This window comes from Trichechus manatus, unplaced genomic scaffold (assembly GCF_000243295.1).
Source record: "Trichechus manatus latirostris isolate Lorelei unplaced genomic scaffold, TriManLat1.0 scaffold00008, whole genome shotgun sequence".
Lineage (NCBI taxonomy): Eukaryota > Metazoa > Chordata > Mammalia > Sirenia > Trichechidae > Trichechus > Trichechus manatus.
Genome location: NW_004443944.1, coordinates 16933871 through 16947864, shown reverse-complemented (window position 1 = coordinate 16947864; position 13994 = coordinate 16933871). Strand labels below are relative to the sequence as shown.

Sequence of the window (13994 nt, the reverse complement as noted above, 5' to 3'; positions counted from 1 at the left end):
CCCTTACTGATGAAGATCAAAGACTACAGCGTTCAGTATGGATTACACCTCAATAGAAAGACAACAAAAATCCTCACAACTGGACCAATAAGCATCATCATGATACACGGAGAAAAGATTGAAGTTGTCAAGGATTTCATTTTACTTGGATCCACAATCAACACCCATGGAAGCAGCAGTCAAGAAATCAAAAGATGCATTGCATCCGGCAAATCTGCTGCAAAAGACCTCTTTAAAGTGTTAAAAAGCAAACATGTCACCTTGAAGACTAAGGTGCTCCTGACCCAAGCCATGGTGTTTTCAGTTGCCTCATATGCATGTGAAATCTGGACAACGAATAAGGAAGACCGAAGAAAAATTGATGCCTTTGCATTAGGGTGTTGGTGAAGAATATTGACTATACCATGGATTACCAAAAGAACAAACAAATCTGTCTTGGATGAAGTACAACTAGAATGCTCCTTATAAGCAAGGATGGTGAGACTGCGTCTCACATACTTTGAACATGTTATCAGGAAGGATGAGTTCCTGGAGAAGAACATCATGCTTGGTAAATAAAGTAGAGGGTCAGCGAAAAAGAGGAAGACCCTCAATGAGATGGATTGACACAGTGGCTGCAACAGTGGGCTCAAGCATAGCAATGATCCCAAGGATGGTACAGGACCGGGCAGTGTTTCATTCTGTCGTGTATAGGATCGCTATGAGTCGGAACCAACTCGATGACACCTAGCAACAACAACAATGTTTATGAAAGCAGATTGCCAGGTCTTTCTCCCTCAGAACCACTGGGTGGGTTTGAACCACCAACCTTTTGGTTAGCAGCTGAGCGCTTAACCATTTGTGCCACCAGGGCTTCTTAGTCACTTGCCACATGTGGCTATTAAGCATTTGAAATAGAACTAAGGAACTGAATGTCCAGTTGTATTTAATTTTAATTTAAATATAAATAACCACATGTGGCTGATTGCTAGTGTATTAGGGGGCACAGCTCTAGATTCTTTAAATTTGGGGAGTCCTGTAATGCTCAGCAGCTTTAGGAAGGGACACTCCCTCTTGGGGAGGGGAGGGATAAATTATATCTGAGACCACCAAACATAATTAGGATGCTGGGTACATAAAGAGAAAAGAAACATGAAATAATTGAGTGGGAAAGGTTTATGTAGAAGAAATCTGCTGGCTGTAGAGTGGTCGGTCACTCAATGTCTTTGAGAATAGGTTCTTCGCTGGGGGGTTATGGGAAATGCTTGTCCTCATTAATTTTTTAAAGATATATAAAGGTAACCTAGCTGATATGGAAATGTCTGGAGATTCTGGCCAGTTATTTTCCTAGCACTACCAAAGAATTTCTCCATTGTGGCCACCATTTAGTGTCTGCCATGTTCTTCTCCGTTTGCTCCAACTCCCATTTGCGCATGGCTGACCCCTCAGAAGCCACTCAGTGGACTTGCTTGCTGCCGCCGTTGTCCAGGCTCATCAGAGCACACCATGGCTCTGTCCAGGGTGCTGTCGCTGGGTCCTCCAAAGCTATCAGGCTCTGGGCATCACAGAGATGCAAGGTCCTGCGCGGAGACCAAAACAGCAGCTCCTGGAGTCTGAATCAAGCTTTGTTACCTGCTGCAAAGCAGCTGTGCCCTGGGCCAGAGTGTGCCAAGGACTCTGGGGACAAACCTGTCATCTTCCAGTAAACTCCTTTCCAATGCAAAGCCCATTCAGGGACCAAAGAGGGAACAGTGGCCACACCATTCCTGCCACCGACCCCTTCTCCTAGGTTCCAGCCCAGCTCCCTGAGAAGCACCCAGCCTGCCATGAAGCCACTCCCTCCACCCCCAAAGCAATGTCTTTCCACTCCTTCCAGCCAGAGTCTCCAAACATCTCCGTATCAACCAGGTTATCTTTACATATCTTTAAGGGCAAGGGTTTCCCATAATCCCCCAGCAAAGAACCTATCCTCAAAGATACATACAAGGCTATTCCTTGTGTAAAAAGAGATCTGCTCGAAATATTGGAAATACTGTTTTTTCCAGCTTCTATCTTCCAGTCAAGGATCCAGAGATGTCACAACCAATTTTGTTCTCAGAAGTCAAGCTCAAGTTCCAGGTGCTTCTCCTCCCCCTGGTAGTCTTTGCAGGGAGGTATCTGCCCTTTCTCTGCCCCATTGAAATTACCTTTCATCCAAAATGGTGACATTTATGAGTCTTAACACAATAATTAAAAACTAGCATGTGTGCCAGGCACTGTACTAGACACTTTAAATTCAGCATCTGCTTTCTCTGCACCTCAGCCTTCAGTTATTATCTTCATTTATCAATCAGACCACTGAGGTTAGGGTGGTTCTGTGCCTTGCTCAAGGTCACACACCTGGGAAATGGTTGGATCCAGGACCCAAACCCAGGAGGTCAGATTCTGGAACCCGAGCCTCTTAACCAGTACCACAGGGGCTAACCTGCCACGGTCACTGTTTTTTGCCTTATCACCGTATCAACTGAATGTACTTTATGATGAAGGTGGAACTTCCAGGACAAGTGTGTGTCATGTGTAGTTCCCATAGGGGGCACTACATCACTCTTGACTTTTGGTTGCAAGTGACAGAAATCCAAATCAAGCTAGCTGACGCTGAAAAGTCAATGTATTAGTTTCCTATTGCTGCTGTAACAAATTACCACAAACTCAGTGGCTTAAAACAACACAAATTTATATTCTTACAGTTCTGGAGGTCAGAAGTTTAAAATCAATTTCACTGGGCTAAGGAGCCTTGGTGGCTCAATGGTTAAGCACTCAGCTGCTAACCGAGACGTCAGTGGTTCAAACCTACCAGCGGCTCCATGGGAGAAAAGACCTGGTGATCTGCTCCCATAAAGATTACAGCCTAGAAAACCCTATGGGGCAGTTCTACTCTGTCATATAGGGTCACTATTAGTCAGAATCAACTTGACAGCAAACAACAACAAAGTCAAGGTGTTGACAGGGCTAGTTTCTTCTGGAGGCTTCAGGGGAGAATTCATTTCTTTGTTTTTTTTCCAGCTTATAGTGGCCACCTGTTTTTCTTGGCTTGTGGCCCCTTCCTCCATCTTTATGGCACATCACTCCAGTCTCCCCTTCCATCGTCGCATCACCTTCTCCTCAAATTTCCCACTACCTCACTTTTATAAAGACACTTGTGATTACATTTAAGGCCTACCCAGTAATCCAGAATAATCTCCCCATCTCAAGATCCTTAACTACAAAGTCCTTTTGCCATATAAGGTGACATCCGCGGGTTCTGGGGATTAGGACCTGGATATCTTTGGGGGCCATTATTCAGCCTACCACAGTCAGGGATGGTCTAGCTACAGTTGTTGCTGGATCCAGGGGATCAAATAACATGATCAGGCCCTCATTCCTCTGTCTCTTGTCAGCTCTCACATCTGCTTTCCTTCAGCGGCTCCAGGCTTAATCCCACTATTTAGCAACCCAGTGAAAGGAGAGTCTGTTGCCCAGAAGTTCCAGCCAAAGTTCCAAGGCCGGTGCTCATTGGCTGGGCTTAGACCACATGCTCACTCCCGAAGCAATCACTGTGGCCAGAGGGATCCTGGGTCCCTCTGATTGGTCAAGCCTGAGTCATATGCCCAACTTTGTCATCCCTACCTCACAGCCCTAAACTGCATGGTTGGGTGTTCCCCAAAGAAAACAGAGGGAATGGAAAACAACATGTCATCAGAGTTCATTAAGTGGCAGGCTCTTGAGGTGGTGCCTGGCATATAGTAGGTGCTCAGTGAGAGATGGCTAGTATCTTAGATTGTGGGACACAGAGGGGGACTTGGGAAAGATGTACCTTCAGAAGCTAATGTTTGAGAATACAAGGTTCACTAAGAAGAGGAAGGCGGAAGAGCATTCCAAGCAGAGGAAACACCATGAGCAATGCAAAGGTTCTACAGCCCCATTTACACCTGTCCTCCCAATATAATATTATTAATAGCAGCTCCGTTCACTTGCAGAGGTATCTCAGTTTGGTGATAAATTATATGGTCACCCTCCTTATAGCCCGCCTGCTCATTTGTAAGGAAACCAAAGGCAAAAGAGGGGATGGGACTTAACCCAAGGTCATCTAACCTTCAGAGGCAAAGCCCAGACTAGAACTCAGGACTTCTGACTCCCAGTCCAGTGCTCATTCTGCCCTCAGCTTATGAAACCAATTCTTAGAAGCTACATCAGATTAACAAATCGTGTCTCTCTCTTCTCTTCTTGCCAAATTCCCCACAGGACTGTGACCAGATCCACGTCGACGATGTCTCATCAGATGACAATGGCCAAGATTTAAGGTGGGAATTTGGGGGGGAGGGATCAAAAATGCCCCTTTTGATTGGTTATCAAGCTTGTCTTTCACTTGGACGTGGCAGAGGTGGGGCGGGGAATGATCAGGATGAGAAGGATGGTTATATTCAGAAATGTGATTCCTCTGCCGTGTTCTGCATCAGCCAGAACTGGCACTTGTGTTTCACTGAACTCAAAAATCAAAACCCTGCCCTTCTTCAGCATCACCTCAAATCATTGTGGCTGAGATTTCTGCAAATTCTGTGTGAGTCTGTGTACACAGAATCTTTTCCCCCTGCTTACAAGTGGTTAAGCATTCAGCTGCTAACCAAAAGGTCAGCAGTTCGAATCCACCAGCCACTCTTGGAAACCCTATGGGGCAGTTCTGCTCTGTCCTATAGGGTCACTATGAGTTGGAATCGACTCAACGGCAACAGGTTTGGTTTTGGTTTGCTTACAAAAGTAATACATGCATCTTGTAAACACTTCAACCACCGCCACTGATACGTATCCCGAGATCACCGCCATTAAGAATTTGGTATACATTCTCAGGTAAATCTGGTAATCCTCGGTTAAGAGGTTGTTGTTACTGTTAGTTGCCATCGAGTCGATTCTGACTCATGGCATCCCCGTATGTGCAGAGTCCAGCTGCTGCCTGAGGTTTTCACGGCTGTGACCTTTCAGAAGCAGCTTGCCAGACCTGTCTTCTGAGGCATCTTCGAGTGGGTTCGAACCACCAACCTTTCTTTCAGTTAGTCGTCGAGCACTTAACTGTGTGTGCAACCCAGGGACTCCTCAGAGTTTGGTATACATTCATTAAGAGTTTGGTATACATTCTCCAAAGGTTTTAATGCATATATTAGCATACATGTATTATTTAGCAAAAGAACTGATAACAGTCAATACTTAAAAACAATTTCTTGAAAAGAGTAAGCAGTGCATCTGAGTTCTAGGGGAAAACACTCGTGGGACATGGAGTCCAGAAATGAGGTCCTCGAATGCTCCAAATGAGACAGGTTTCGGAGAAATGTAGCTGGAATGTTTGAAGCCTGCCCCTGGGGAAACTTTAGAAACACAGAATAACAGTTCATGTGTGCTTATCCAAAATTATCACAGTTCCGCGCCTCTAAAACCAAACAAAACCCACTGCCGTCGAGTCGATTCCGACTCATAGGGACGCTATAGGACAGAATAGAATTGCCCCATAGGGTTTCCAAGGCTATAAGCTTTACGGAAGCAGACTGCCACATCTTTCTCCTGCGGAGCGGCTGGTTCAAACCACCGACTTTCTGGTTCGCAGCCGAGCTCTTAACCACTGCTCCAGCAGGCCTCCTTTCAACGCCTCTAGGCCCAGAAAAATATTGTTAGGCCAAATGTTTCAGCTGTGGGACCAGTCGCGGTAACTTCACCTAGCCTTTGCTTCCAAGGTGTGTCTCCCAACTTCCTCTTAAAAAAAAAAAAATCAAAGTTCCCAGTGCTGAGCCCTGCAAGTCTTTTCCAAAGCCCAGTGCAATTGGAAGTGATAGGCAGGCAGGTGCCTGCTTTATTTTAGTTAGCCGTCCTGAAAATCCCATTCTGCAATCAGAACTGGCAAGGAGCAAGTCTCAGCACCAGCCAGGACTCCTCAATTTATGGGGTAAATAAACCCCAGATCACAGTTAATTACGTCCTTTCCATGATGTCATCATTGGGAACTGTTCTTCCTTTCAAGGCAGTGAGCGACCAGGGCTTCGTTTTTATTGTTTCCCCAGTAGGCGGCTTGGAACTTCAGAGCAATATTCCTGTCTAGTGCTGAGAGAATCCACAATCCAAGTGTGTTTTTCCCCTAGAAACCAAATTCCCGCTTACTCACGAAAGAAGTATTTACTGAGTACCTACTGTGTGCTGGAGTCCCTGGGTGGTGCAAATGGTTAACACACTTGGCTGCTAACCAAAAGGTTAGAGGTTCCAGTCCACCCAAAGGCACCTCGGAAGAAAGGCCTGGCGATTTAACTTCCAAAAAATCAGCCCTTGAAAACCCTACGGAACACAGTTCTACTCTGACACACACAGGGTTGCCGTGAATCAGAATCGACTTGATGGCAATTGATGTTTTACTATGTGCTGGGAACCAAGGAGCCCACGTGGCACAATGGTTAAGCACTTCGCTGCTAACCGAAAGCTCAGAGGTTCAAACCCAGCAGCTCCCCAGGAGAAAAGACCTGGCAATTCGTTCCCGTAAAAATTAATGCCTAGGAAACCCTATGGCGCAGTTCTACTCTGTCCTGTAGGGTCGCTATGAGTTGGAGTCGACTCGACGGCACACAACAACAGGAGCCACGTGTCAAATGCTCCTAGCTTTGGTTTTTTCACTTAGCAATGAGAACCAGCCTTTGTTGGGCCCTTATTTTGGGCCATGCCCTGTTCTGAACGCTTTGCATGGGTTAACCGCCTGCAGCTTCACAGTTACCTTAGGAGGCAGATGCTCTTATCATCATCCCATTGTCCAGCTGGGGAATGTGAGGCACAGAGAGAGTAAGTATCCTGCCCACAGCTGGTAAGTGGGGAGGCAGCATTTGAATCCACAGCCTGATTCCAAGCTCTTAACCGCTCCTCTGTCCACCCTGGGTGCCCTGCCCTACCCTCCATGAGGGGCCTCTGTCTCTTGATAGAAATTCTTGGCATCTCCTCCAGGCTCTCTGATGAGTTTATAGTCAGTGCTCACTTTTCCAGGAATAAATTATCTAGCAAGATGAGAACTTTTCATGGTTGGATTATCCAATAGGCACCGTGTTTACCTCTTACCAGGTCGTCTGTAGTGAACAATTTCACTTTTTTTCACCACATTAAAGATTCTGCTTCTAGGAATGGCTGGCATCTGTCTCTCTCCCAACCCCACAGCACCTTCCGACAGAATCAAAGCCTCTTTTCTATAGGGATGGATTACCCAGTAAGCAAGGTAAGCACAGGCTTGCTTGTGCTTACTTACTCATCTGCAGTGAACAATTTCACTACAGGTGTGCTTACTTTGCCTATTGGATAACCTGCTCCTGGAACCTTTACACTGGAGAGAAAGGACTGCGTGGTGGTTAAAAGTGGGGGTTCTGGAGCCAAGCAGCTAGGATGGGGATAAAATTATAGCCCCTTCCTCATTAGTTAAGAGTATGTTATTGCTGGAAAAGTGCCTGACACAGAATGGGTCCTTGATAAATGGTGTCTGGTCCTATGGTTAGACATGGTTCTGCTCCCTGTTACTAGTTGAGTATAGTTCACATATCTTTATTCCCTGCTCACCACCACCCATGGGAGATGGGGGTTGGCTGAGAAGGGAGCAGCAGCAGCAAGACCGAGTAATAAACTCATTGACATCTCTGGTGGAAGAAGTTTCTGTGCAAACAAGTTGTTGTTGTTGTTGGGTGCTATCGAGTCGATTTCGACTCATAGCGACCCCATGTGACAGGTAGAACTCCCCCATAGGATTTTCTGGGCTGTAATCTTTACAGAGGAGCCCTGGTACTGCAGTGGTTAAGCGCTCAGCTGCTGACAGATCGGTGGTTTGAACCCACCAGCCACTCCACATGAGAAAGATGTGGCAGTCTGCTTCCGTCAAGTTTACGTCCTTGGAAACCCTGTGGGGCAGTTCTAGTCTACCCTATAGGGTCTCCGTGAGTTGGAATCAACTCAATGGCAATTGTTTTGTTTTGTTTTTTTAATCTTTACCAGAGCAGATTACCAGGTCTTTTTCCCATGGAGTTGCTGGGTGGGTTCAAACCACCAACCTTTGGGTTAGTAGCTGAGTGCTTAACTGTTGCACCACCAGGGTTCCTTAAACAAGTTATTAGAACAGTTATATTGTATTCCCCCTAGGTCTTTGTTTTTTATTATTTGAATAATTCAATAAAGAGCAGAGAAGAAAAGTAAAATCAACCCACATTCCCACCATCTTGTTCTAACCACTCTGACATTGTCTTACTTGCTTCCAATTTTGTATACATTGACACACACACAAACATCTACAAAAAGTGACACACCCTCTCACACCCGGCTCCACCTCCTCCCGCCTCCACCCCCCAACGCGCCCACGTATCCACACCACACGGGTTTCCTTTACCCTGGAAAAGTACCTGGAAGACACCACCATGATCAGGATAATTTAGGAAAAAGTAGAAAGTGTCTCTGGTTCCATCCAAGGGTAGCCTGACCGTTTTGAGTGTATCTTCATCAGGCAGCCACTGATGTTAGGAGAACTTTAGACAGTATTGAATGAAAAGGAGCTCATTCAGACGTTTTCCTAGAATGTTGTATTTTTAACCTATTTGGCATTCTGCTGAAACCAAGGCTGTGTCTTCAACTTATTCTTTGGCACAATACCCTTCAGGCTCCACCCCGTCCCCTACCCTTTCTTGGCTGGGTGAAGCCAACCTCAGCGGCCACATATGAACACCCTCAGAGGGGCAAAACCAACATGAAGGGTCAAGGTCAAGCAAGGTCAGGAGAGGCCTGGACCACTTCTAGTTTTCATGACTCCCATACAAGAAATGATTGAAGAATTTTTGACTGATATGAAGCATCAGACTATCTGCAAAAAAGTAATGTTACTCTAGAATTCTTGAAAAAAACAGACAATTTTATAACAGTTGAAGTTTGAATGAAAGCTCTGTGTCACCTGTAAGCTGGAGACCATTTTTTGTTTAAAGATGCCCATCGAGCTGATAGTCATCTGCAGTGTACTTGTGCTAGCCCAAAATAATGATGGATAATATGTGCACATACTCACACACAAACACACCACCACGAGCTGATAGTCATTTACAATGTATGTGTGGTAGCCCAAAATAATGATAGGATAGTATGTGTATATACACACACAGGCAAACGCACCACCACGAGCTGATAGTCATCTGCAATGTTCTTGTACTAGCCCCAAATCATGATAGGATAGTATGTGTACATATACACCTGTGTTGTTGCTGTTAGATGCCATCAAGTCAATTCCGACTCATAGTGACCCCATGCATAGGGTTTTCTAGGCTGTAATCTTTACAGGAGCAGCCGTAGCTGCTGGATGGGTTCAAACCGCCAACCTGTTCATTAGCAACTGACCGCTTAACCATTGAGCCACCAGGGCTCCTTATATAAACCTATAGACCTATATATAGGTCTGTACACATATATATAAATTATATAGACATATTAACACATATATATATGTATACATTGGAGCCATGGTGGCACAGTAGTTAAGAGCTTGGCTGCTAACCAAAAGGTCGAATCCACCAGCCACTCCTTGGAAATCCTGTGGGGCTGTTCTACTCTGTCCTATAGGGTCACGATGAGTCAGAATCACTTATTGGCAATGAGTTTGGTTTGGTTGTTGGACATATACATTATATGTACATGTGTGCACAAATATATACATATATACACACTTATATATACACGTACACTTCTCTACGTGTACACGAATATGTGCGTTTGTTGTTGTTAGGTGCCATTGAGTCATTTCCGACCCGTAGCAATCCTGTGTACAACAGAACAAAACACTGCCTGGTCCTGTGCCATCTTCACAATCGTTCCTGTGCTTGAGCCCATTGTTGCAGCCCCTGTGTCAATCCATCTTGTTGAGGGTCTTCCTCTTTTTCGCTGACCCTCTACTTTACCAAGCATGATGTCCTTCTCCAGGGACTGATTACTCCTGATAACATGTCCCAAGTAGTCTCGCCATCCTTGCTTCTAAGGAGCATTCTGGCTGTACTTCCTCCAAAACAGATATGTTCGTTCTTCTGACAGTCCATGGTATATTCAGTATTCTTTGCCAACACCATGATGCAAAGTCATCACTTCTTTGGTCCTCCTTATTCACTGTCCAGCTTTCACATGCATACGAGGCAATTGAAAATACCATGGCTTGAGTCAGTCGCACCTTAGTCCTCACAGTGACATCTTTGCTTTTTAACACTTTAAGGAGGTCTTTGGCAGCATATGTGTCCAAGGCAGTACGTTTGATTTTTTGACTGCTGCTTCCAGGCATTGATTGTGGATCCAAGTAAAATGAAATCCTTGACAACTTCAATATTTTCTCTGTTTATCATGATGTTGCTTATCAGTCCAGTTGTGAGGATTTTTCTTTTCTTTATGTGGACGTGTAATCCGTACTGAAGGCTGTGGTCTTTGATCTTCATCAGTAAGTGCTTCAAGTCCTCTTCGCTTTCAGCAAGCAAAGTTGTGTCATCTGCGTATGATGTTATATGAATCATCCTCCAATCCTGATGCTGCGTTCTTCTTCATGTAGTCCAGCTTCTTAGATTATCTGTTCATAATGTTCTGTCATAATTCTCATTATTTCTGTTGGGCCAGTTGTAATGTCCCCTTTCATTTTTTGTTTTGGTTATTTGCATCTTTTCTTTCTTTTCTTTGTCAGTCTAACTAAAGGTTTGTCAATTTCATTCATCATTTCAAAGAACCAGCTTCTGGTTTTACTGATTCTCTTTATTGTTTTCCTGTTTTTGTCTTTTTTTTTTTCTGCTCGGATCTTTGTTATTTTCTTTCTTCTGGTAGGTTTAGGCTTAGTTTGCTCTTCTCTTTCTAGTTCCTGGAATTGTCGAGTTAGGCTGTTAATTTGAGATCTTTCTTCTTTTTTGATGTAGGCATTTATTGCTGTAAGATTCCCTCTGAGTACTGCCCTCACTGCATCCCATAAGTTTTGGTGTGTTGTGCTTTCATTTTCATTTGACTCTAAGAAATTTGTGATTTCTCTTTTGATTTCTTCATTGACCCATTGGTAGTTTAATAGTGTGTTGTCTAATTTCCATATGTTGGTGTATTTTCCTGTTATTGATTTCTAGCTTTATTCTGTTGTGGTCAGAGAAAATACTTGGTATGATTTCAGTCTTTTTAAATATATCAGGACTGACTTTGTGACCTAAAATGTGCTCTATCCTGGAGAGTGATCCATGTGCACTGAAGTAGAATGTATATTGTGCTGTTTTTGGATGGAGTGTTCTATATATGTCTGTTAAGTCTAGTTGGTTTATAGTGTCATTCAGGTCTTCTGTTTCCTTGTTAATCTTCTTTCTAGACGTTCTGTCCAGTATTGATAGTGGTGTATTGAAGTCTGCAACTATTATTGTAGTACTGTCGTTTCTCCCTTCAATTCTATCAGAGTTTGCTTTATATTTTTAGGTGCCCTGATGTTGGGTGCATATATATTTATGATTGTTAAATCTTCTTGATTAATTGACCCTTATGTCACTATATAATTTTATCTCTTCTGACAGATGTTGTCTTGAAGTCTCCTTTGTCTGATATTAAGATTACCAGCCAGCTGTTTTTCGGTTATTATTTGCATGGAGTATTTTTTTTTCCATCCTTTCACTTTCAACCTTTTTGTGTCCTTGGGTTTAAGGTGTGTCTCTTGTAAACAGCACATAGTTGGATCATGTTTTTTAATCCATCCTGCCACTCTCTGCCTTTTGATTGGAGCTTTTAGTCCATTTACATTTATTGTAATTACTGATAAGAAGTGACGTGCTTCTGCCATTTTGTTATTTGTTTTTTGTGTATCTTAAGCCCTCCTTGTCATTGTCCTTTAGTACTGCTTACTTTTGTATTTTGTTGGTTTATCATAGTGGACCTTTTTGGTTCCCTTCTCTTTTCCTTTTATCTGTATTTTTTATATATTTTCTTAGTGGTTACCATGAATATTACATTTAAGAGCTTATATTTATAACATTCATAGCATCGCTATAAGTTGGACTCAACTCGACAGCAGGGAGTTTGGTTTCGTTTAGGTTAAGTTGGCACCGACTTAACTTCAGTAACATACAAGAAATTCTGTATCTGTACCATTCCTCTCCCTCACTAATTACATCTTTATATTTCATGTGCCCTCTAACATAAGTTTATCCTTGCCTTTTGTGTATTTTTTATTAAAAAAAAACATGAAGGACAAAACTTTTAAAATTAGTAAGCATAAATACCTTATTACTAGCCCTTATACTTGTCCACGCATTTCCCTTTATTAGGGATCTTTCTTTTTATGTATAGCTTTGAATTACTTTCTAGTGTCTTTTCCCTTCCAACTACAGAATTCCCATTTTTATTTTTTGTAGTGCTGGTCTGTGGGCTATGAACTCTCTCAGCTTCTGTTTGTCTGGGAAATGTTTTAATTTCACCCTCATTCTTGAAGGATAGTTTCACTAGGTATTCTTGGTTGACAGTTTAGTTTTTTTTCTTTCAGCCTTTTAAATACATCATTCCACTGCCTTCTGGCCTCCAATGTTTCTGAGGAAAAATTGGCATTTAATCTTATTGGGGATCCTTCGTATGTGACTGTTTGCTTCTCTGTCACTACTTCCATGATTCTTTCTTTAATTTTTGAGAGCCTAACTATGATGTGTCTTGGTGTAAACCTCTTTGGGTTTATCCTGCTTGGGGTTCTTTGAGCTTCTTGGATTTGTAGATTCATGTCCTTCATTAGATTGGAGAGATTTTCTGTCATTATTTCTTCAAATATTCTTTCTGTCCCTTCCTCTCTCTCATCTCCTTCTGGAATTTCCATGATGCATATATTAGATCTCTTTTTATCGTCCCATAACTCCATTAAACTGTGCTCAGCCTTCTTGAGCCTCTGTTTTTGTTGCTCTTTAGCATCTGTAATTTTAATTATCTTATCCTCTAATTTGCTGATTCTTTTTTCTGCCTCATTAAATCTGTTGGCAAGTCCTGTTGTGTTTCTTATTTCAGTTATTGTCCCTTTGAGTTGCAATATCTCTTTTTTTAGATCCTCATTTTGTTCTTGCTTATTTCTTTTAGCTCTTTGTCTGTGTTTTCCCTTAGTTCTTTAATTATGTTTAATGTTGTATTACATTCTTCCATGTTTTTCATTATTTGATCATCCCTAGATGCGCTTTCACTCCCTTTGTCATTTTCATTTGGATAGGCCATTGTTTCTCTGATCTTTGTGTGTCTTGCGATTTTTTTGTTGAGGCATTGGAATTTTCAAGGCTGTTTACTTTCTCAGTTTTCCCCAGTATTTGGTATTTTTGCCTGCACTACTTTCTGCAAGAAACTCTTAGGTGGGCATAGGCTTTGGCCTTTGCTTACTATTTTCTCTCTCTGTGATAGCTCCTTCTCCCTCCCTGGTTTAATTGGGATTCAAAAGTTACAGATCTCGTTTTTCAACTTTCAGTGTCTCCCAGACACACCGGAGAACACTCTGTGGTCATTCTGTCCACCAGTGGACTCTGCCACTCAGGCGATATAGCAAGTACTTATCAATCTGTTCGCCCGGGGGCACAGTCCCCTCTCTCTGGTTATTACTCCCTTCCCTTCTCTGTTTCTGCAACCACAGTTTTAGTCGGAAAACCTACACCCAGCAAGCCTCCTTCAGGGCTCGATGTTGCCTCCAGTTTTGCCTGAGGTTTCCTTCCCTGCTCTGTGGGGGCTGGTTATATCTGAGCTGGCACTCAGGGGACGCACAGGCAGACTTTCCTCCATTTCAGGAGGAGGAGGAGTTGGCACTCCCCAGAAGGACCTCCGAGAGATCTGTGTTGTTGGTTTCAGAGCCTCAGTAGCCCTGTGGTAGCTGGGGAAGCAGTCTGCACTTAGGTGACCCACCTCCTGACTCCACTGTAGGAAACCTTCTGTAGGAGTTTGTATCAGTCCAGCAGCCAACAGTTACCAGTTGAGGGAGGGGTAGTCACACTCCAAATGGACCCCCCGGG

General features: G+C 43.4%; 1 protein-coding gene across 1 annotated transcript in view; it reads left to right on the top strand.

The window, feature by feature from the left end:
• The window catches only part of EYA2 (EYA transcriptional coactivator and phosphatase 2), a 207824-nt gene that overhangs the window by 176738 nt on the left and 17092 nt on the right, over positions 1–13994 (top strand). Inside the window, exon 10 of the mRNA XM_012558626.1 lies at positions 4240–4298. Within this exon, the coding sequence (XP_012414080.1) occupies positions 4240–4298 (59 nt within the window). The remainder of the gene's footprint in view (positions 1–4239; positions 4299–13994) is intronic.